Source organism: Phaseolus vulgaris, chromosome 1 (assembly GCF_000499845.2).
Source record: "Phaseolus vulgaris cultivar G19833 chromosome 1, P. vulgaris v2.0, whole genome shotgun sequence".
In the NCBI taxonomy this organism is placed as follows: domain Eukaryota; kingdom Viridiplantae; phylum Streptophyta; class Magnoliopsida; order Fabales; family Fabaceae; genus Phaseolus; species Phaseolus vulgaris.
In genome coordinates, this window is record NC_023759.2 from 24751738 (window position 1) to 24771131 (window position 19394).

Below are 19394 nucleotides of genomic sequence, written 5' to 3' on the forward strand. Positions count from 1 at the left end.
CGTGGCACAAATCACAGCGCACAAAGTACAACACTTTGTGTGGAAGAACATCGTGTGCCGTTTTGGCGTACCTAGGCAGCTGATATCCGACAACGGAACCCAATTCGCCAGTCAACAGTTGAGAAACCTATGTGCTGAGGTAGGCATTAAACAGGTGTTTGCATCAGTTGAGCACCCCCAGACTAATGGGCAGGTAGAATCGGCAAACAGAGTTCTGCTGAGGGGGTTAAAAAGAAGGTTGGAGAAAGCCAAAGGGGCGTGGGCGGAAGAGGTACCAAGGATCGTATGGGCCTATCACACCACGCCCCAATCCTCTACTATGGAGACGCCTTTCAGTTTGGTTTACGGGTCGGACGCGATGATCCCGGTAGAAATACATGAGAGTTCGCCACGTTTTCAAAACTTTGTGGCAGAGGAATCCAATAAAGAGAGGCGGGTAAACCTGGATCTGCTTGACGAGGCCAGAGAAGAAGCTAGAATAAAAGCTGAAGCGACGAAGAGAAGAGTAGAGCGGCAATATAGCTCTAAGGTGAAGCCGCGACAGTTTCAAGTCGGCGACCTAGTGATGAGGAAAGCTCACCCATACGAGTTGGAGAATAAGCTGTCTCCCAAGTGGACCGGACCTTTGAGAGTTACTGAGGCTAAGGGCAACGGTTCATACAACCTGGAGACTTTAGATGGAGGCCCTATCCCGCGCAGTTGGAATGCAGCCAACCTAAAATTTTATTTCAGTTGACTTATGTAACCAATTATGTAACAATTTAGTTGAAGGGGACGCTCTTTTTCCCTCTCGGGGGTTTTTTAATGAGGTCACCCTAATAAAGGTAAAACCAATTTGAGAAAAAGAAGTGCCTTGGTTTTTAGCCTGTATCTTTCTCCGTTTGAAGTAAGGAAAGGCGTCGCCAAAAGAAGGCGTCGCCAAGAAAGAAGGCGTCGCCAAGAGAAGGCGTCGCCAAGAAAGAAGGCGTCGCCAAGAAAGAAGGCGTCGCCAAGAAAGAAGGCGCCGCCTAGATCAAGGCGTCGTCAAGAAAGAAGGCGTCGCCTGGATGGAGGCGGGCACCGATGATAAGCAGGGCGAAGGAAAGCGCGCAATATGCGAAATGTATGCAGAGTAAAGTGACGTTGCAAAAATCAATTGATATAGAAAAAGTTGGTGTTACAAGCAATGATCAATACAATTGAAGTAACCTGAATGGGGCGAATATTACAACTCGTGCAAGTCACAAAAGAGCCACTTTTCAGTGGTCATCAGAATCAGCACTGGAGGAAGGAGAAGCCCCTTTCCCAGCCCGCAGAGCTTGGGTAAGTCGTGTCCTCCTTTCTCGGGTTATTTTCGAACCTGCACCAAGAGAGATAAATGTGTCAGAGATGCCATGAGGCAAGACATGCACGTACAGAGAACAACAAGGGCTGGAGTTTCTAGGGCAGCGACTCTTACCTATGTACTTTTCGAGAGTCCCAGCGTTGGACTCCAGGCTGATCAAAGTGGCAGAGTCAAAACCTCTCGCCTCAGCAAGAATCTGGCAAGCTATTTGATCACTTGGAGCCAGCTTCTTGAAGGGCTTGGTTTTGAGGGCCCTCGTCTCTCTCACCCAGTACAGCGGAAACCCATCCAGAGCGTCGGGAACCAGGTCAGTATGGCAGATCTTGAAGAACCGGCCTTTCCACCCGGAGAACGAGCTTTGGAAGGGTGTAAAGAGAACTCTCCCGGGGACATTACTGAGAGTTACCCAGAGGTTGTGTCTCTGCCTCTTCACCTCAAAGAAGTGAAGAAAGAGGTCAACCGAGGGTGCACAACCCAGAAACCCGAAGAGAATGTCGAAGGCTTTGATAAAGGCCCAGCTGTTGGGGTATAACTGGGCCGGAGCAACGTTGATCTCAGACAGCAGTTCCTTCTCGAACCAGGAGAAGGGTAGGCGCACTCCGATGGTCTTGAACACCACCTGGTAAAAGTAAAAGAAAGGGACCCCGTCGTTGGCCCGTTCGTCTCCACAAACTGGCTCCACTAGAGTGCAAGGGAGCACAGCGATGTCGTCGTCGTGCCTCCTCGCGAAGGCCCGGTGGTCATAAGAACACGAATCCCCTTTGTGCTCCCGTATGGCCCTGGTAGCGAGTAAGCATGAACACTCATCAAGAAGTTCACTCGAAGCCCAGGGGTACAAATCCTTGGGACTGACCCTGGACGAAGCAGCATGAGAAGACATTCTTTAACAAGATCAGGGGTTTCAAGGGTGTAGGGACTGCCGGAAATGCAAGAGTCGAGTGAGGGGAGCGAATGCTGGAACAACCCTTCGTGAGAAAGAAAGGGTGCAAGAAAGAAGGGTGCAAGAAGAGAGAACGTAAGTAGGTTATGAAGAGTGGGAAAATGATGAGGATAGTTTCAGAGTTTGAAGAGTTAAATAAAGCGGTTAGAGCGCCAAACGACGCGAATGGATGCACCGCACGATCGACCCACGTGGCAGTAGATGGAAGGGTTGCCCTGGCACCCCTGGTTAAGCTCAGAACACGTCGTATCAATGGAATACCTGATGGTACGATGCGCCGTCGAAAGGGATCAGGGGCACAGTAGAAGTCAGGATCAAATCGAACGAGTCCCATCAGCCATACAGAAAGCGCCACGTGGATCAAATCGAATGACTGGATGTCCCATCAGCCATACAGAAAACGCCACGTAAAGCAGGTTGAATGACTGGATGTCCCATCAGCTATACAGGGAGCGCCTCGTGGAAGATACGGGAAGGGCCTTGAGCTCTTCGCCGCCCCCAGGCATCGACCGAGCCCAAGGTCAAAGTCAATGTCAAGTTAGGGACGACGCCCGAGGCGACACCAGCATGAGACGCCCGAGGCGTCGCCTGGAATGACATAAAGGACGACGCCGGCATGAGACGTCGCGGGCGTCGCCAACCCAAATATCAGCAGGGTCGCCTCCCCGATACCCACAGGTAGGAAAGACTGTGGAGGGAGACGAAATTGAAGGAGGCAGAGTTAGTTGCTGGCGTTATCTCCCCGATACCCACAGGTAGGAAAGACTGTGGAGGGAGACGAAATTGAAGGAGGCAGAGTTAGTTGCTGGCGTTATCTCCCCGATACCCACGGGTAGGAAAGACTGTGGAGGGAGATAAGATCGCCAAACGCCAACGAATTGCTGGCAGAGCGAATTGCTGGCAGGGTGTTCCCCGATACCTATGGGAAGGAAAGACCATAGAGGGAACGACCCCCCCCAAAGCACTCGACGTTTTAGACACCTCGTGGACAATACGGCGTCACTAGGTGAGCCTCTCCATGGGCGTGAGGGTTGGCACGCGACCTTTCCCGGTCATACAAAGCCGCCCAACAAAGCGAAAGAAGCAAGTATAATGCAAACAAAGCAACCGAAGCATAAGAAGGCAAAAGATGAGAATAAGATCACACAAGCAGAATCGTATATGGCAAAAACACAAAAGCAATCATACGAAAACCCAAATTTGTAGCAAGAGTACGGATGGTTCAAAGAGTTACAAGTTTAAACAGAGAGGGTCAAAGGCAAGCGTAAAGAATAAAGGAATTAAGCTTGAAGGTGAAGGTGGCGGGTGAGAGACAGCGGTTCAGTCATCCAAGTCCATGGGCACGACCTTCCCGTCGACGACATGGTGCGTGGGGTCGCAGTTCGAAATGTTGATGCCAGGGTTCTCGCAGGACACCTGGGTCAGAGCCTCTTGGAACCCCTCCTCGAAAGTACCCGCCATCTCCTGGATAAGGGACCTTTTCTCCTTCTCTAGCTCCTCAACGGCGGCATCCCCAGAGGTCACCTGCTTCTCTAGAGCCTCTTTCTCAACGCGAAGTCGACTGACCTCGACTTGTAGTTTGTCGTAGTCAGCCCGAAGAAGGTCCATAGCTTTGGCCTGGGTGGCCATTTCCCCCTCCATCCGCTCCGTCTTGTCAGCCTGCTCACGGCAACGGTCCTTCAGGTCCTTTTGAATCTCTGCATCAGCTTTGAGCAATTCCTGAAGGCCCGTTACCTGGACTTGGAGAGCGACTTCACGAGTGTAAAAGCCAGCCTGGAGCTCCAATGCCTCTGCCAGTTGCCTCTCAGTTTCTGCTTTGGACTCTTGCGCTTGCTTCAGAGAGGTTTGGTAGGTTTCGTTCTGGCGCCCCAGGGTCCTCATTTCCTCCTCCAGAGTAGTAGCCTTCGTTTCTAAGGCCTGGAGAGTTTGAGCTTGCATGACCGCGTTTCTGGCCTGGGCGTGCCATTCAAGGGCCACCGCCAAGAAGGCCCCCAAGTAGAAGGGCATGCCTTCCTTCCTGTCGGTGCCCTCTGGCAGAGTCCCGCCACTGAAGCCCCTCATTAGATGCATAATCGGAGGAGGGATGGCGATGAAATCAGGGGCGGCAGCGACGGAAGCAGGGGAAGCGATGGCTTCTGTCGGCGGTGGAGGCGGGGCAGATTCGGCGCCTTCGCCCCTTTCCTCTTGGAGCGACATGGGAGGGAGTGAGGTCGCACTCGGGGGGTTGTCCATGAAGGGGTTCCCTCCCTGGGGCGACGCCTCTACTGAAAGAGGAACCCGCGCAGATTTTCTTCTTCTAAAGGGTGCCACGCCTTCTGAGTCCTCATCATCTGATAGAACCTCCAAAACCCGTTTCCCTTTGTCAAGGGGGGTTGGAGTCGGTGACGAGGCCGCGGCTAGGGGAACAGCGGCGATGGGTAGAGGAGAGCGGGGAGTCTGAAGTGCTGCGAGGCTGTGTGGAGATGACGGAGGTGAACTCAGGGGAGCCTCGGCGGTGATCGGAGGAGGCGGTGACAGAGTCGGTGTGGGGACCGGATCGGCAGCAGGGGTGGAGGAGGCGCCCGCCTTGGCGGCACGTGCCTCATTCATTGCCTTCGCCAGCATCATTCTCTTAGAAGCGCCCATCACCGATCCTACATCAAGACAGACCAAACAGCAAGAATTAGGACCAAAACAGCTAAGCAAAATTACAACACACAGGGAGGCGTGAAATGCAAGTAACATGGCACGATATAAAGCGAGCATAACAGTCTGGGGGAATAAACGTTCGATAGCAGGCTGTTCACAACAAGAAAGATGAGGGGTGAGCCCCCTTACCAAAGTAGGTGGTCAGGGCGTGAGCATTGTACTCGCTAGCGACCAGCTTCAAGGTATCAAAAACGATCCCCAACCCGGCCAAGGCTTTGCTTACCTCCCTATCGGCGGGAGATAGCTCTTCCAGGGTTTTGGCCCTGAGCAGTTTAGGGCGCTCCGTCCAGTAAAGGGGAAAGCCGTCCAGAGCTGTGGGATCGTGCTTGGCGCTGCACACCCTGAAGAACTTCCCTTTCCAGTTCTTGTAAGAATTTTGGAAGAGGGAGAGGAGGATCCTGCCCGCGATTCCAGAAAAGCTTACCCAGAAGCTCTTCCCCTGCTTCTTCACCTCAAAGAAATGCAGGAAGACATCTACAGAAGGGGGGATACCCAGGTGTCCACAAAGAATTTGAAAACCCCTCACGAATGCCCAGTTGTTTGGATAGAGCTGGGCGGGGGCAGTGTTGATTTCAGTAAGAAGTTCCCGTTCGAAGGGGGTGAACAGGAGACGCACTCCTACGCGTTTGAACACGGTCTGGTACATGAAGAAGAAGGGTTTCCCCTTTTTAGGTCTGTCGTCCAAACAAACAGGTTCGCCAGGCCTGCCGGGACGGACGGATATGTGGGCGTCGTGTGTGCGGCAGAAGGCGTTAAAGTTGTATAAATGGGGATCCCCACGGTGAGCTTCCAGGTCCTGGAAGGAAGTCAGGCTGGTGCATTCGCTCAGGAGTTCGTCGGGGGCCCAAGGGTAGAAGGCTTTGTAGTTGGACTTGGGGGTCGTGGGGGAGGAATCAGGCTCCGCGTTCGCGCGCGTCATGGTGTAAACAAATAGCTGGAGAAAGAAGAGAGGAAAAAGGGTTTAGCAAGTGTAGCCATGGCAGGAAGGGGAGAGAGCCCCAGGAAACATCACCCACGCGAGAAAACCCAGAGGAGGAAGAAGAAGTGGAGAAACGCAGTAATGCACGAATAACAGCAGTCCCAGGCAGTTCAACAAATCATCTAATGCGACGAAAGGGAAGAGTCGTGAGCACTCGAAATCGTACCTTTGCTATTGGAGTGGAGGCAGTAGAGGAGCGTAGGAAGGAGAGAATCGCGATTGCAGAGAAAAAGGGTTTTGAAGGCGATGAACAGTGCGGAGTTGCAGAGCGAATGAATGTAACAGTAGGGTGAGCGCGGGGTTTGGAGTAACTTAAACATTACATTTCGCAACTCAAGAGGCGCTAACTGAGGGCTGTGGGATCGTGCCACGCGTCAGAGGATCAATTGCCCAAGGGAAACGCAAAGGTCTCTGGAGGATGGCCGCGCGATGGGCCACGTGGCGCGCGATCAAGGGTAGCCCAAAAGGTGTTATCATCATCGTTTCAGAGGAGGTCAAATCAATCAGTAAGAGCGCTCCTAGGGTTCAGAGAGCGTCACATCAACAATTCGAGAATTGTTGAGTCAGCAGGGAATGACACGTCATCAGGATGGCACGTGGACGGCGTGGGCGAGGCTTTAGTCTTTACGCTGAAGACAAGTCTTCAGCTTAAGACTGGGGGGCTTGTGTACCGTCCCGTATCCGGGGCGTTGACTAAGTCAAAGTCAAAGTCAACGGCTGGAGAGTCAAAGTCAACGCAAGGCGTCGCCTAGGTGGAGAGACGCCAAGAGGAAGCGTCGCCAAGGCAAGGCGTCGCCTAGGTAAAGGCGTCGCCCAACCAGGGCGTCGCCAGATCAAACAGTGCTAAAGCAAGGCAATCACGGTGTGGTTCCCCGACACCCATGGGTAGGAAAGACCATGGAGGGAGCGACGCCGTGGGAAGGCCTCAGGTCCCGATAACCTGGGGCAGTGATAAAGAGAAGGAAAAGGTGGCTTCAAGGCCATAGTAATAGTACCAGTGTAGGGCAGCCTGACTCGTGAAGTGCTCCTCCCGCCCCAGAGACGCCTGTGGGGCAGATACGACTCAAGAGGAAAGTCACGCCCAGGGCAACCGGGTGCAGGGTACAAGAGGAAGGCAGATACACTCTCAAAGTAAGTGACTAGATAATTGGGGGCATGAGTTGGCAACCAAAAAGTCACCCCTAGCGTAGTAGCACTCCCAAGCAGGAGGACTCACACGCAGAAACGTCCCCAGGTGGGCAGAAACGCCCCCAGATGGGGTCGCGGCGTCGTGAGGCCCTCCACGTGTACAGCAGCCATGTCAGAATGGAAACACCCTTTAGTCAGGTGCCAGGTAATTAAAGTCATTCAATACAGTTTCCCTTTCGAGCATTCAGGTACTATAATGGCTCCCAAGCGTTTCAACGTCTTAAATGCGCTACGTTTTCTAAATTAAATACGCTGATTGAGTGCGTTACGTTTGTAATTAAAGGCGCTTTAAGGCGCTTTAAATGCTTGGGTAGTTTAAATAGCGCAGAGAATGTTGGAAAGAGGGTTGGAACTTTCTGCAAATTTACCAGAGCTCTCTAGTTGCTTGCTCGTGCTTCAAGGTTACGAACAAGGGACTGGGGGATATTTTTGCTTGAGAGAGAGAACACAGACACACAATACACAGTTATTCTTTACCACCTTCAGAGTGCCATACGCGGTGCTCAGAGACGGAGGTGAACAGTTTTGGTGTTTCTTGCTGGCTGACTAGAGCGTCGGAGTGCAAACGGCCGCTAGGGCGCCTCTTTGTCCTCTTTTTTGTAGGAACCACAGGCAATCAGTGGGAAGGAGTCCCTAGCTGACGGTTGAGGTCGCGCACGAAGACGTCCCGGTCAACCGGACGGAACAAATTCCAATCTGAATTTTACAAAGGAAGCACCTCTATTTATAGCCTAAGGTGCTGAAAAAATAGGTGGGAAATTTCAAATAAACTCATTTGAAATTCCCACCAAAAACAAGTCACATGGGAGGTGTGACCTTTTTCTACTATGACACCTCCCACAAACTACACCTACACCACTCTCCTAAGTCACATGGGTAATGTGACTTTATTTTATATTTTCACACTCCTTTATTTAATAACCACACCTCCTAAAACTATACAAGAGTATTTCAAAGCTTGGCATTGCCCCTCATGGGATGGACTTGGGCTCTTTTGGGCTTTGGCCTTCTTGGGCTTGGGCTTGGGCTTTGGGCTTGGGCCTCATCTTTATTTTATGTCTTCTTTTAATTTTGAGAAGAATAGAAGGAAGAACTTCAAATGTGAGGGTGGATGTCCTCTTCCTCCATTAATAAAAGCCTCCTTTATTTGATTCTCATCACTATTTGTACTGACTTTCTCTTTATCCAAACTGCCTCAATACCTATAAATATGCACATGGTTCCGCCTTTATCTGTTCTGTAATCATCTGTTATAACTGACTAACTCTTGCCTTAAAGAAATCAACTTAGCACCCACTGGTGCTTAATCCTGTGAAAATCAACTTAACTGAACAAACTATTAGTTCGTAGCAATAACACTTAATGCAAGATCACTTACTGGGCAGTGGCTTGGGTCAATCTTAATATCTGAAATGTTGTTCGCCTTAACTGCTAAGTGTCATGCACATTTCTATGTTACCGCCTAAAACTTTGCTGGCCTGGTTCTGCACTGAGGACTTTCAATCTTGCCTCAATTCGCTTAAGCAAAAAGGTCTTCTAATCTGTTCTCGCCTGAACTCACTCGAGGGTGAGGAGGACTTTCTCTGGTGCCTCAATTTGCTTAATCAAAGAGGTCTTGTAATCTGTTCTCGCCTGAACTCACTCGAGGGTGAGGAGGACTTTCTCTGGTGCCTCAATTTGCTTAAGCAAAGAGGTCTTGTAATCTGTTCTTGCCTGAACTCACTCGAGGGTGAGGAGGACTTCCTCTGGTGCCTCTACATTGCCCAGGGGTTACATCTCCTCTTCCCCCGGATGCACTGAGGACCTGCAATCTGTTCTTGCCTGAACTCACTTGAGGGTGAGGAGGACTTTCTCTGGTGCCTCTACATTGCCCAAGGGTACTCCTCTTCCCCCGGATGCACTGAGGACTTTTAAATTGTTCTGAACATCAGACGCTGGAGCTAGCTGTTCCTACTCGAGGAGGGGGCGTCCCGAAGGAATCCCTTAACCCCTGATCAAGGACTAGGCACCCAGATTTAACTTGTATCTATCATCTGATACCGGGGCTAGCTATTCCTACTTGAGGAGGGGGCGTCCCGAAGGAATCCCTTAACCCCTACTCAAGGACTAGGCGCCCGGATTTTAACTCATCTGGTACCGGGGCTAGCTATTCCTACTTGAGGAGGGGTCGTCCCGAAGGAATCCCTTAACCCCTGCTCAAGGACTAGGCGCCCAAATTTTAACTCATCTGGTACCAGGGCTAGCCATTCCTACTTGAGGAGGGGGCGTCCCGAAGGAATCCCTTAACCCCTACTCAAGGACTAGGCGCCCGGATTTTAACTCATATTGAACGTACCTTGTTATCTTGCTCTAGACTTGACTTCTGCTTGATTATCTGGTGGCAACGCCTACTTCTGGCGATGCTTTTGTTCTAGTGGCACCTTATCTTAATCTCTTCTCGCCTACACTCGCTCACGACGGGGAGGACTTTTTACTCTCTTCTCGCCTACACTCGCTCACGGCGAGGAGGACCTTTTAATCTCTTCTCGCCTGCACTCGCTCACGGCAAGGAGGTCTTTTCAATGTCTTCTCGCCTACGCTCTCTCACGGCGAGGAGGACTTTTTAATCTCTTCTCTCCTACACTCGCTCACGGCGAGAACTAAAAACTTCATACTTGTGTCTCCGATCGCCAGATGGCGATGAAAACTTAAAACTTTATGCTTTAAAACCTTGTACTGAATGCATGTGATCTGAATTTGCCCTAAATTAAACAAGGACGACAAAGTCTCTTTCCAAAAGCTTAAAAACGATGAGCATGCAAACTTAACAACTGGGAAACTTTGATAACTTTTCGAAACCTTCTTTATTGGGTGATCTCGTTCAAAACCCTTCTCAAGGAAAAAGAGTGCCCCCTTGAAAAACTGTTTTAACTGAAACTACTTTAAACTGTTAAAGTTAATCACTATTTGCCATGCTTTAACTGTAATAAAACTTGAGATGGGTGTCTACACTCGAGGAGAGACCTGCTTTGGGTGTCCTCAGCGTGTCTAAATACTTCGAGACAAAAGTCGCACTTAGGTGCCCACGCCCATGGAGAGGTTTAAACAATAGTACCGTATGGTCCATGGAGTGTCTAAAACACCAAGGCGGAATGTTCTGAATATCAGACGCTAGAGCTAGCTGTTCCTACTTAAGGAGGGGGCGTCCCGAAGGAACCCCTTAGCCCCTAATCAAGGACTAAGCTCCCGGATTTAAACTTATACTACACATACCTGGTGGTGGTGCCTTGTGCTGGCGACGACCTGTTTCGGCGACGACCCATCTTGGCGACCACTTGTTTCGGCGAAGCCTCATCTAGGCGACGACACTTCTTGACGATGACTTGTTTTGACGACTCCTCATCATGGCGACGCCATCTTTGTCCTCTTCTTTGATCTTTGATTTTACAAGAAAGGGAAAAACTAAGGCAAATGTATCTTAATCTCTTCTCGCCTACACTCGTTCGAGGCGAGGAAGGTCTTTTTTAACTCTTCTCGCCTACACTCGCTCGAGGCGAGGAAGGTCTTTTTTGAACTCTTCTCGCCTACACTCGCTCGAGGCGAGGAAGGTCTTTTGAAACTCTTCTTCCTTCTGCTCGACCCTTAGGCTGGGTCCTCCTTGTCTCGTAGACACGCTTCCTGTCTGGGTTTCTTCTTTCTGTGGTAGCCTCGTAGACCCTAGCAGGTTGTGTGCGTATCTGCGCCCTTGGTCGCGCGGGTGCAGTAGTCATGCACTTCTCGTATGCCTCGCCCTCCGATCGCCAGATGGCGATGAATGTTCTTGTCGGTTGACTCCAATAGCTACTTTGGCCCTTCAATTTTGCCTGAGAATCGTGCCTGAATGTGCTATACACACCACCTGCATGTATCCCTCGTGTCTTAGGGCTTCCCTCATATCTGATGCTTTAACTAGTAACTAGTATAATTTTGGGGCCCACCTTACGTGGCCGAATATAGTTGTTCAGACCATCGACGTCCGATCTCTCCCTATGTTGGCGAGGTCCGATGTCGATCCCTGACGTCGATGTTTGAGGACAAATCGATACACAAGCCCCCCAGTCTCGAGCTATAACTTTGTTTCAAGGAAGAGACTATTGATTGCTCAGGTGGCTAACAACAGTTTTTCAGGGGTAGGTGATAACCTAGAAAACCTCAACTACCTTGGGCCAATGTACGCCTTAATTAATTTTTGGTAATATAACTGACAACCTTATCAACGTAATGCATTTGGAAAGTTTTATCACCTTTCTTACACATCTTCCCCTGAGATTAGGGGTGACCTGAGCATCTGACTCGAGTGTTGGCTTACACACTAAGTCTACTTTTAACACCTTTGCGGTGCAACTCTACCCCCACAGGGTTATCTTTACTGGATTAAGCAAAACAATCTTAGCCATGACTAGCTACGATTCTGGGTACCCGAGTTCAGAGTCTTATGAAGCCTGGGCCGTTCCATCTGAATCACCTTACTGCCCCCCAAAGGGAGATTTTACTAGGGTTCGCTATCAACCTTACTGCTCCCCAAAGGGAGATTTTACTATGGTTCGCTATGAACCTTACTGCTCCCCAAAGGGAGATTTTACTATGGTTCGCTATGAACCTTACTGCTCCCCAAAGGGAGATTTTACTATGGTTCGCTATGAACCTTACTATTTCTCGACCTTGGTGTATGAGGCCAAGGGATAGGTTTTCATAACTAACCGCAACCTTGCTGTATGAAATTAAGGGGGGGTTTAACTGCAAACTGGGTTGTTCAGCCTTGGCGTTCTCACTCGAGGGGGGAGGCGTTCTCTACGAACCTGCCTTTCCACTCACGAGACCTCTAACGCAAGGAAAACAAGTTCTTCACTGCATTGTACAAAACTCGCGAATATATATAATATCACAAAAGACTTAACAAATAATAATCATTTATCTTCGGGAATAACATCACAACAGATAAAATATCACTTTATCTTTTATCTCTAGAATAATGTTCCAACGGATAAAATATCTCTTTATCTTTTATCTCTATAATAATATCACAACAAATAAAATATCTCTTTATCTTTTATCTTTAGAATAATATCACAATAGATAAAATATCTCTTTATCTTTTATCTCTACAATAATATCGCAACAGATAAAATATCCCATTATCTTTTATCTTCATAATAATATCATAACAAATATAATATCACAACAAATAAAATATCTCTTTATCTTTTATCTCTAGAATAATGTCACAATAGATAAAATATTCCACTATCTTTTATCTTCATAATAATATCATAACAAATATAATATCACAACAAATAAAATATTTCTTTATCTTTTATCTTTGGAATAATATCGCAACAGATAAAATATTCCATTATCTTTTATCTTCATAATAATATCATAACAAATATAATATCACAACAAATAAAATATCTCTTTATCTTTTATCTTCGGAATAATATCGCAACAGATAAAATATTCCATTATCTTTTATCTTCATAATAATATCATAACAAATATAATATCACAACAAATAAAATATCTCTTTATCTTTTATCTTTAGAATAATGTCACAATAGATAAAATATTCCATTATCTTTTATCTTCATAATAATATCATAACAAACATAATATCACAACTGTACCGTCCTGGTAATCGGAAGTGATGACGTGGCAGCAAGCTATTATGAAGGCGTGTTGAGCGGGGCCCATGGTTGGCAAAAGGGAAGGCAGTCGGGGGGCTCGAGTGGTCGCCAGGTATTAAGTTGGCATGCTCCGGGCTCGTGTTGGGATGAGGTTGCCGGATGCGAACCCAGACGACCTCGTGGTTAGAGATCGCCGAAACAAGGACATCGCCGAAGATGAAGTCAGATAGTCATTTCCTGGCTAGCCAGAGGATGAGGTCGGGAGGCAGCTTACTTGAACATACACAGTGAAGCAGGTAGAGTAGATCATGAAGGCGGCCGGCAAGACCACAGGGAAGGTGTATAGGAAGGCACCCGATCTCGCCATGCAGAAGAGATCACGCTCCAAGGCAGCTTTGCGCTCCATGCGTAAGTAACTTAGCCAAAAGCCTGAAGAGTAAGGAGCGGCGCCCAAGTCAAGGATGCTCCAGATGGTGACACGTGTACAGCTGGATGCAAGCCACGTGTCCAGATGTGTAACTGTCAGGAGAGAGAAAGTGCCCAGGTATATAAGAGTTTCCAACAAACTTTGAGGTACGCACGCGTTTAGATTACTTCTTTACGACTGTGAGAACGAGAGTACGCTGAGAGAGAACTGGACACGGTTCCTTAGAGTTCTTGAGTTTTTCTCTTAGTAATTGGTGGTTCAGTCGCTGACTTGGGCGTCGGAGCGTGATCGGCCGTAGCGGCGCCGTTTCGTCTTTTGCAGGTTCTCAAGGTGGATCGCGGTGAAGGACGAAGGCTAACACGGCGCAGAAGTCGATCCAGGTTTGACGTGGCAAAGCTCCAGCGTTCTGGTCAACAGGCAGGATCATCAGGCGCCCACCGTGGGGCCGTGTAAAACCTGTTCCCATCCACAACGTGAGTTCTTGGAAATTTCTGCAGTTTCTGTGTGGTTGTGTGCTGGTGCAACCATTCTCCGCCGTTCGCTCGAGTTTTGTTCGGCGTTTTCGAAGTTTCTACCGTTCGTTTGGGTTCGTTCGGTGCCGGGAGGTTTTCCACTGTTCGTTTGAGCTTTCGATCGTTTTTCTTGGAGTTTCTTGCTGTTCGCGCGGTTCATAATCGGTTGTTCGGTGCTTTTCCTGTTCCTTCGTGTTTCTGGCTAGTGCATCGGGATCTCGTTGAGAAGCGGTGGTTTTGTGGTGAAGTCGCGAGTTTCTGTGGAGGTTTCTGCTGTTTGAGTCCACGTTCTTGAAGTTCTTCGGAGTCCACGAGGTTCTGACTGATTGATTGCTGCATCAGTCGTTCCTGAAGGTGTTGTTCGTCGCTCTTTGTGATCTGTTAAGTTTTAATGAGAAAAATGAGAAGCAACCGTTCGAGTCCAGTTGCGCCCGTTGCTGCTGAAGGCGCCCTGACTATGGCGCAGATGGTGGAAATCATGCGTTCGCTGCAGGCGAATGTGGAAGCCTCGCGTATAGAGCAGGCAAGAATGCACGAGGACCTGGTCGCCTCTCGGGCCAGGAATGAAGAGCTTAGCAGAGTGACTGAGGAACTGCGTCAAGCTCTTCAGGAGCAGCAAAGGCGTTCAGTCGCTGATGAGGTCGCGCCGTCAACGCCGCCTCGCGTTTTCCCTATGCCTTTCGCTCAGGCGATTACGGACACGCCTATCCCTGTGAGTGTAGTACCCGTGAAGGCTGTTTTTACCGGCGTGGAGGATCCTAAGGCATATCTCACTACCTTCCACACGCAGATGATGCTGTCAGGAGGATCGGATGCTGTGTACTGCAAGATGTTCGTAAGCACACTCCAGGGAACAACACTGGAATGGTTTGTGAGCCTGCCTACAGGCCACATAACCAACTTCCAACAGTTTTCGAAGATCTTCGTCAAGCAATACATAGTGAACAAGGCGCCGCCTAGGGTGTCTTACGATCTGTTCGACATCAGGCAGTACCATGGAGAGTTCCTCAGGGACTACTTGAATCGTTTTGGGGCGCAGATGGTCCGCTCGCCGGCCAAGGACGAAGAAATGTTGGTCTACGCGTTCAAGAAGGGCGTGCTGCCGGGACCCTTCTGCGAGGCGTTGATTAGAGCCCACCCCGCCACGTTTGCTGAGGTTCGGTGACTTGCGGTGGCCCACATCGCCGATGAAAGTGAGGTCGCCGAGAAGAGGGGAAGCGTGGCCCCCGCTAAGCCACGTGCCCATACTAGGATCCAGCCACAGAGGGTGCTGGAGACAGCGGTGGCCAAGAGGGATCAGAGGACTCGCCATCCTTATGATCCAAGGAAGAACAAGGGCAGGGGCCCAGGGCGCCCTCAACTAGCACGACGAGAGTACAATCGCCCACCAAAACATAAGTTTGTGATGGGGTTGGCGGATCTGATTGCCATCCCCAATACAGCGGCCAGGCTGAAGGCGCCGGAGAAGGTGGGCGACAAGGTGTTGGGACCAAAGCCAGACGCCTGGTGCGAGTTCCACCAGGGCTTTGGTCACACCGTTGACTCATGTTTGGCTTTAGGATACCAGCTCGACGACCTGGTCAAGAGCGGGTTCCTAAATGATTACTTGCTAGATAGAAGGACAGGGGGCGCGTCGAGCTCCCAGCCTGCAGGTGGTGAGGCTCAGCAACACGAGATGCCCACTCACGGAGAGATCCACACCATTGCAGGAGGTTTCTCGGGTGGTGGATGCACCGCGTCACAGAGGAAGAAGTATGCGAGGTCTGTGATGACGGTGGACATGTTCGAGGACCACTCACCGGATGTGGACATTACGTTCACAAAGCAAGATCTTCGGGACGTTGTGCCTCATGACAACGACCCTATAGTCATCTCGCTGGTAGACCAAGGAAGCTCGGCAGACGTGATGTTCTGGTCGACTTTCACACAGCTGGAGCTACCCCTTGACCAGCTGAGGCCTTATGGAGGGTTTTTGTATGGTTTCGCTGGCAACCAGGTGGAGGTCAGGGGGTACATCGAGTTGAGAACTACGTTCACGGATGAGGCGGGCTCGAGAACAGAGAAAACCAAGTACCTCGTCGTGAACGCTCCTTCGGCATACAACATTCTGTTAGGAAGACCCACGCTCAACAGAATAGGCGCTATACCCTCGACCCGGCACATGAAGGTGAAGCTGCCATCTATGGAGGAGGTGGTGATCACCATCAAATCCGACCAGAAAGAAGCAAAGAAGTGCTATGAGAATAGCCTGAAGAACAAGAGGTCCGTGAGTTACGTGACAACCACCCCGCCTCCCGGTGTGAAGCGTAGGCCGACGGTAATAGAGGAGACCGCCGGGAGCGACGTGGTGATGGTGGATGCCGAGTTGGGGGAGGAGAACGCCGGTCGAGAGGAAGAGCCGAGGAACCGCCCCGAGGAAGCGAGGGAGCTGGGGATCCCCAAGGCGGTGATCGCCAGAGAAACCAGACCAAAACCCGTCGAGCAGTGGCTCGAAAGGGAGATCGGGGGAAAGATCTTCAAGCTGGGAAGATCTCTGGAGGCTGAGCTCCAGGACCAGAACGCCAAGGTGATAGAGCGGCATCTGGATGCGTTTGCATGGTCCGCTTCGGACATGCCTGGGATCGATCCCGACTTCTTGTGCCATCATTTGGCGATGGACAACCAGGTCAGGCCGGTGCGACAGAGGAGAAGGAAGTTCAACGAGGAGAGGAGGCAGGCGATTAGAGACAAAACCTAGAAGCTCCTCGCTGCAAGCCATATCAGGGACGTGCAGTACCCTGAGTGGCTGGCCAACGTCGTGCTGGTGAAGAAGAGCAATGGGAAGTGGCGCATGTGCATCGACTTCACTGATCTGAACAAAGCCTGCCCAAAGGATTCATATCCTTTGCCAAGTATAGATGCCCTGGTCAACAATGCTGCAGGGTGTAAGTTGTTGAGTTTCCTGGATGCCTTCTCGGGGTACAACCAGATAAAGATGCCTTCATGACCGAGAGGTCGTGCTACTGCTATAAGGTGATGCCCTTCGGGTTGAAGAACGCGGGAGCCACATACCAGAGGCGGATGGATCGGGTACTTGCACCAATGCTGGGAAGGAATGTGCAAGCATACGTGGATGACATGGTCGTGACCTCGCCGGAGAAAAGCAAGCACGTAGCGGACCTGGAGGAGTTGTTCACCACAATCGCCAAATTCAGGTTAAAGCTGAACCCCGAGAAGTGCATCTTTGGTGTGGAAGCTGGGAAGTTCTTAGGATTCCTCTTAACTGAGAGAGGAATAGAAGCCAACCCCGACAAGTGTGCTGCGATCTTGGCGATGAGGAGCCCGGCTACCGTGAAGGAGGTGCAGCAGCTTACGGGTCGGATGGCCGCTCTGTCTCGTTTTGTGTCGGCTAGTGGAGAGAAGGGCCATCCATAGTTTCAGTGCTTAAGGCCGAATAACAAATTTGCCTGGACAAAGGAGTGTGAAGAAGCCTTCGTCAAACTTAAAGAGTACCTGGCGAGCCCGCCGGTTTTGTGCAAACCGCTCATGGGGACCCCTCTCAGGTTGTATTTTGCTGTGACTGAGAGGGCGGTAAGTGCGGTGCTCGCCCAAGACCAAGATCAAGCCCAAAGGCCTATTTATTTTGTTAGTAAGGTGCTGCAGGGCCCCGAAATGAGATATCAGGCCCTGGAGAAGGCTGCACTGGCAGTAGTTTTTTCGGCAAGAAGGTTACGCCACTATTTCCATAGCTTCACAATATTGGTGATGACCAACTTGCCCATCCAGAAGGTCCTGAAGAAGCCCGACGGAGCTGGGAGGATGGTGAAGTGGACTGTGGAGCTGTCGGAGTTCGACATCAAGTATGAGCCCCGAGGTTCGAGTTCTTCAATCTGCTTCTTGAGCCCCTCGTTCTGCTGTTTTAGTTCCTCAGCCCTCTCCCGAGCTTGAAGAAGGTCTTCAGTAACCCTCTTGTTCTCCGCCTGCGCTTGGGCCAGCTCTGCGGCGATCCCTTCGTTTTCCTTTTTGGCCTCGGCGAGCTTAGCCATGGTGTCATCCCTCTCTTTTTCGGTTTTCCCCAAGAGGACCTCCCGATCTACGGACCTCTTCTCAAGGCTTTCTACCTTGGCGGCATCTGCTTTAATCGACGCCTCCAAGTCAGCCACCTTGAGACGATAGGGGACCAGCTTGCTCTCCAGCTCAATTTTCTCTTGAGCTAAGAGGTGCACCCTATGGCGTAGATCGGTGGCTTCCTTGCGTGCCACCCGCAGCTCGGTGCTCACAGCATCCTCCACCCGCGAATGGTCGATCTCCGCTAGCATAAGGTTGCAGGACAACTTCTCCGCCTCGATCCTTATTAGGCGATTCTCCTCCTGGAGCACGGAGATGTCATCCTGGAAATTCTTGCTGGAACTCTCTACAGCTTTTGATATGATGGAGGGGAGATCCTCTGCCATCATCTTGAGTTTTGCTGAGAAGGGTTCCCACACCCCTTTGACCACAAGGGAAAGGTTTGCTCGTGGAAGCACTGGGGGAGCCTGGTGCTGGTTCTCGCCACCACCTTCTTGAATTGGTTGGGGAGTTGGAGCTTCTTGGCGTGGCGGTGACGAGGGGGACTCGGTGATGATGATGGGGGAGTTGTGAGCACCTTCATCCCCACCTGCCGCAGTTTCGGCGATTGAGGCGGTTGAAGGAGGACCCCCTCCAGCAGATACAAATGGCGTGGAGGCGCTCGGGGGGTTCTCCATGAAGTTAGGCTCAGTAGCCTCAATCACGGGGAGTGCAGCCGCCAAGGGAACTGCTTGAACCGGCGGTGTTGCAGCTGGCGGAGAAGGCGGTGTTGGAGTGGGACCTGGTGGTGAGGACGGTGTTGATGTTGGAATAGGAGGTGGAGCAGGTAGTGAAGAAAGCGCCACCCTTCTTCTTTTGGTGATGAGACCGTCCTCAGTCGCCTCATCGTCTTCCTCTTCATTCTCATGGACCACCTGAGGAGTTTTCCTCTTTGGCTTCCTAAGGATGAGCTTCTTGCACTGTTGGGTGGGCAAGGCTTCTGAAGGAGCTGGGCCTTTAGGGGGCGATCTGCCCTGAGCAGCGGCGATCTCCACCACTGAGTTGGGCACAGTTTGGGAGCCCAACGCCAACCCATGGGCCTGGGCGAGCGCCCTCAACTCGGCTAGCTTGCCTTTACCCAGCATGAGATCTGCATGATGAGAAGGTATACAGGTCAGCTCAAGGACAAATATAAACACATGGGTAAGTATGCAAGTTAGACAAACAAGTGGTGCAAAAAATAAAGACCAAGTCCAGTGAGCAACAGACAAGACGCCTAGGGATGGATAACAAAAGTGCAACACGGGGCAAAGACTTCAGCGTTGAGATAAGCACTAACCTATGCGAGCCTCGAGTTGGTCTTCGAAGAACTCGAAGAAGATGAGCGCAGTCGTGAGGAAGGTGATGTTAGCGTCTGCCACACTCTTCCAGAAAAGGCACAAGTCCTTATCCAAATCACCCATGTTGTCAGGGCTTCTTGGCTTCCTAAAGCTTCCTTTGGAGTCTTTATTTCCCTTGTTTACCCAGTACAAGGGAAAGTCGTCGAGCAGCGAAGTGTCCCGATCGTTCTGGCACACTTGGACGAATTTGCCTTTCCAGTCCTTGTAAGATTGCTGGAAGATAGAGTGGATCGACCTCCCAGCAATTCCGTTCAGGCTCACCCAAAGG

General features: G+C 50.5%; 1 protein-coding gene across 1 annotated transcript; it reads right to left on the reverse strand.

Moving 5' to 3' along the window:
* Window positions 1-17325: 17325 nt before the first annotated feature.
* Window positions 17326-19189, reverse strand: LOC137815742 (uncharacterized). The gene is made up of 4 exons (XM_068618854.1): window positions 19066-19189; window positions 18098-18876; window positions 17535-18049; window positions 17326-17428 (listed from the first exon to the last, which is right to left on the reverse strand). Exons 1-4 carry the CDS (start codon window positions 19187-19189, stop codon window positions 17326-17328), a joined length of 1521 nt encoding a protein of 506 aa, XP_068474955.1.
* Window positions 19190-19394: the final 205 nt, after the last annotated feature.

Bases quoted from the DNA above. Each gene is read 5' to 3' on its own strand.
- LOC137815742 (XM_068618854.1), bottom strand. From the start codon at position 19,189: ATGGGTGATTTGGATAAGGACTTGTGCCTTTTCTGGAAGAGTGTGGCA. The intron at 18,877-19,065 runs GTTAGTGCTTAT...CTCATCATGCAG, and splicing joins CCAACTCGAGGCTCGCATAG to ATCTCATGCTGGGTAAAGGC. The intron at 17,429-17,534 runs GTCGAACTCCGA...AATATTGTGAAG, and splicing joins CCTCGGGGCTCATACTTGAT to CTATGGAAATAGTGGCGTAA.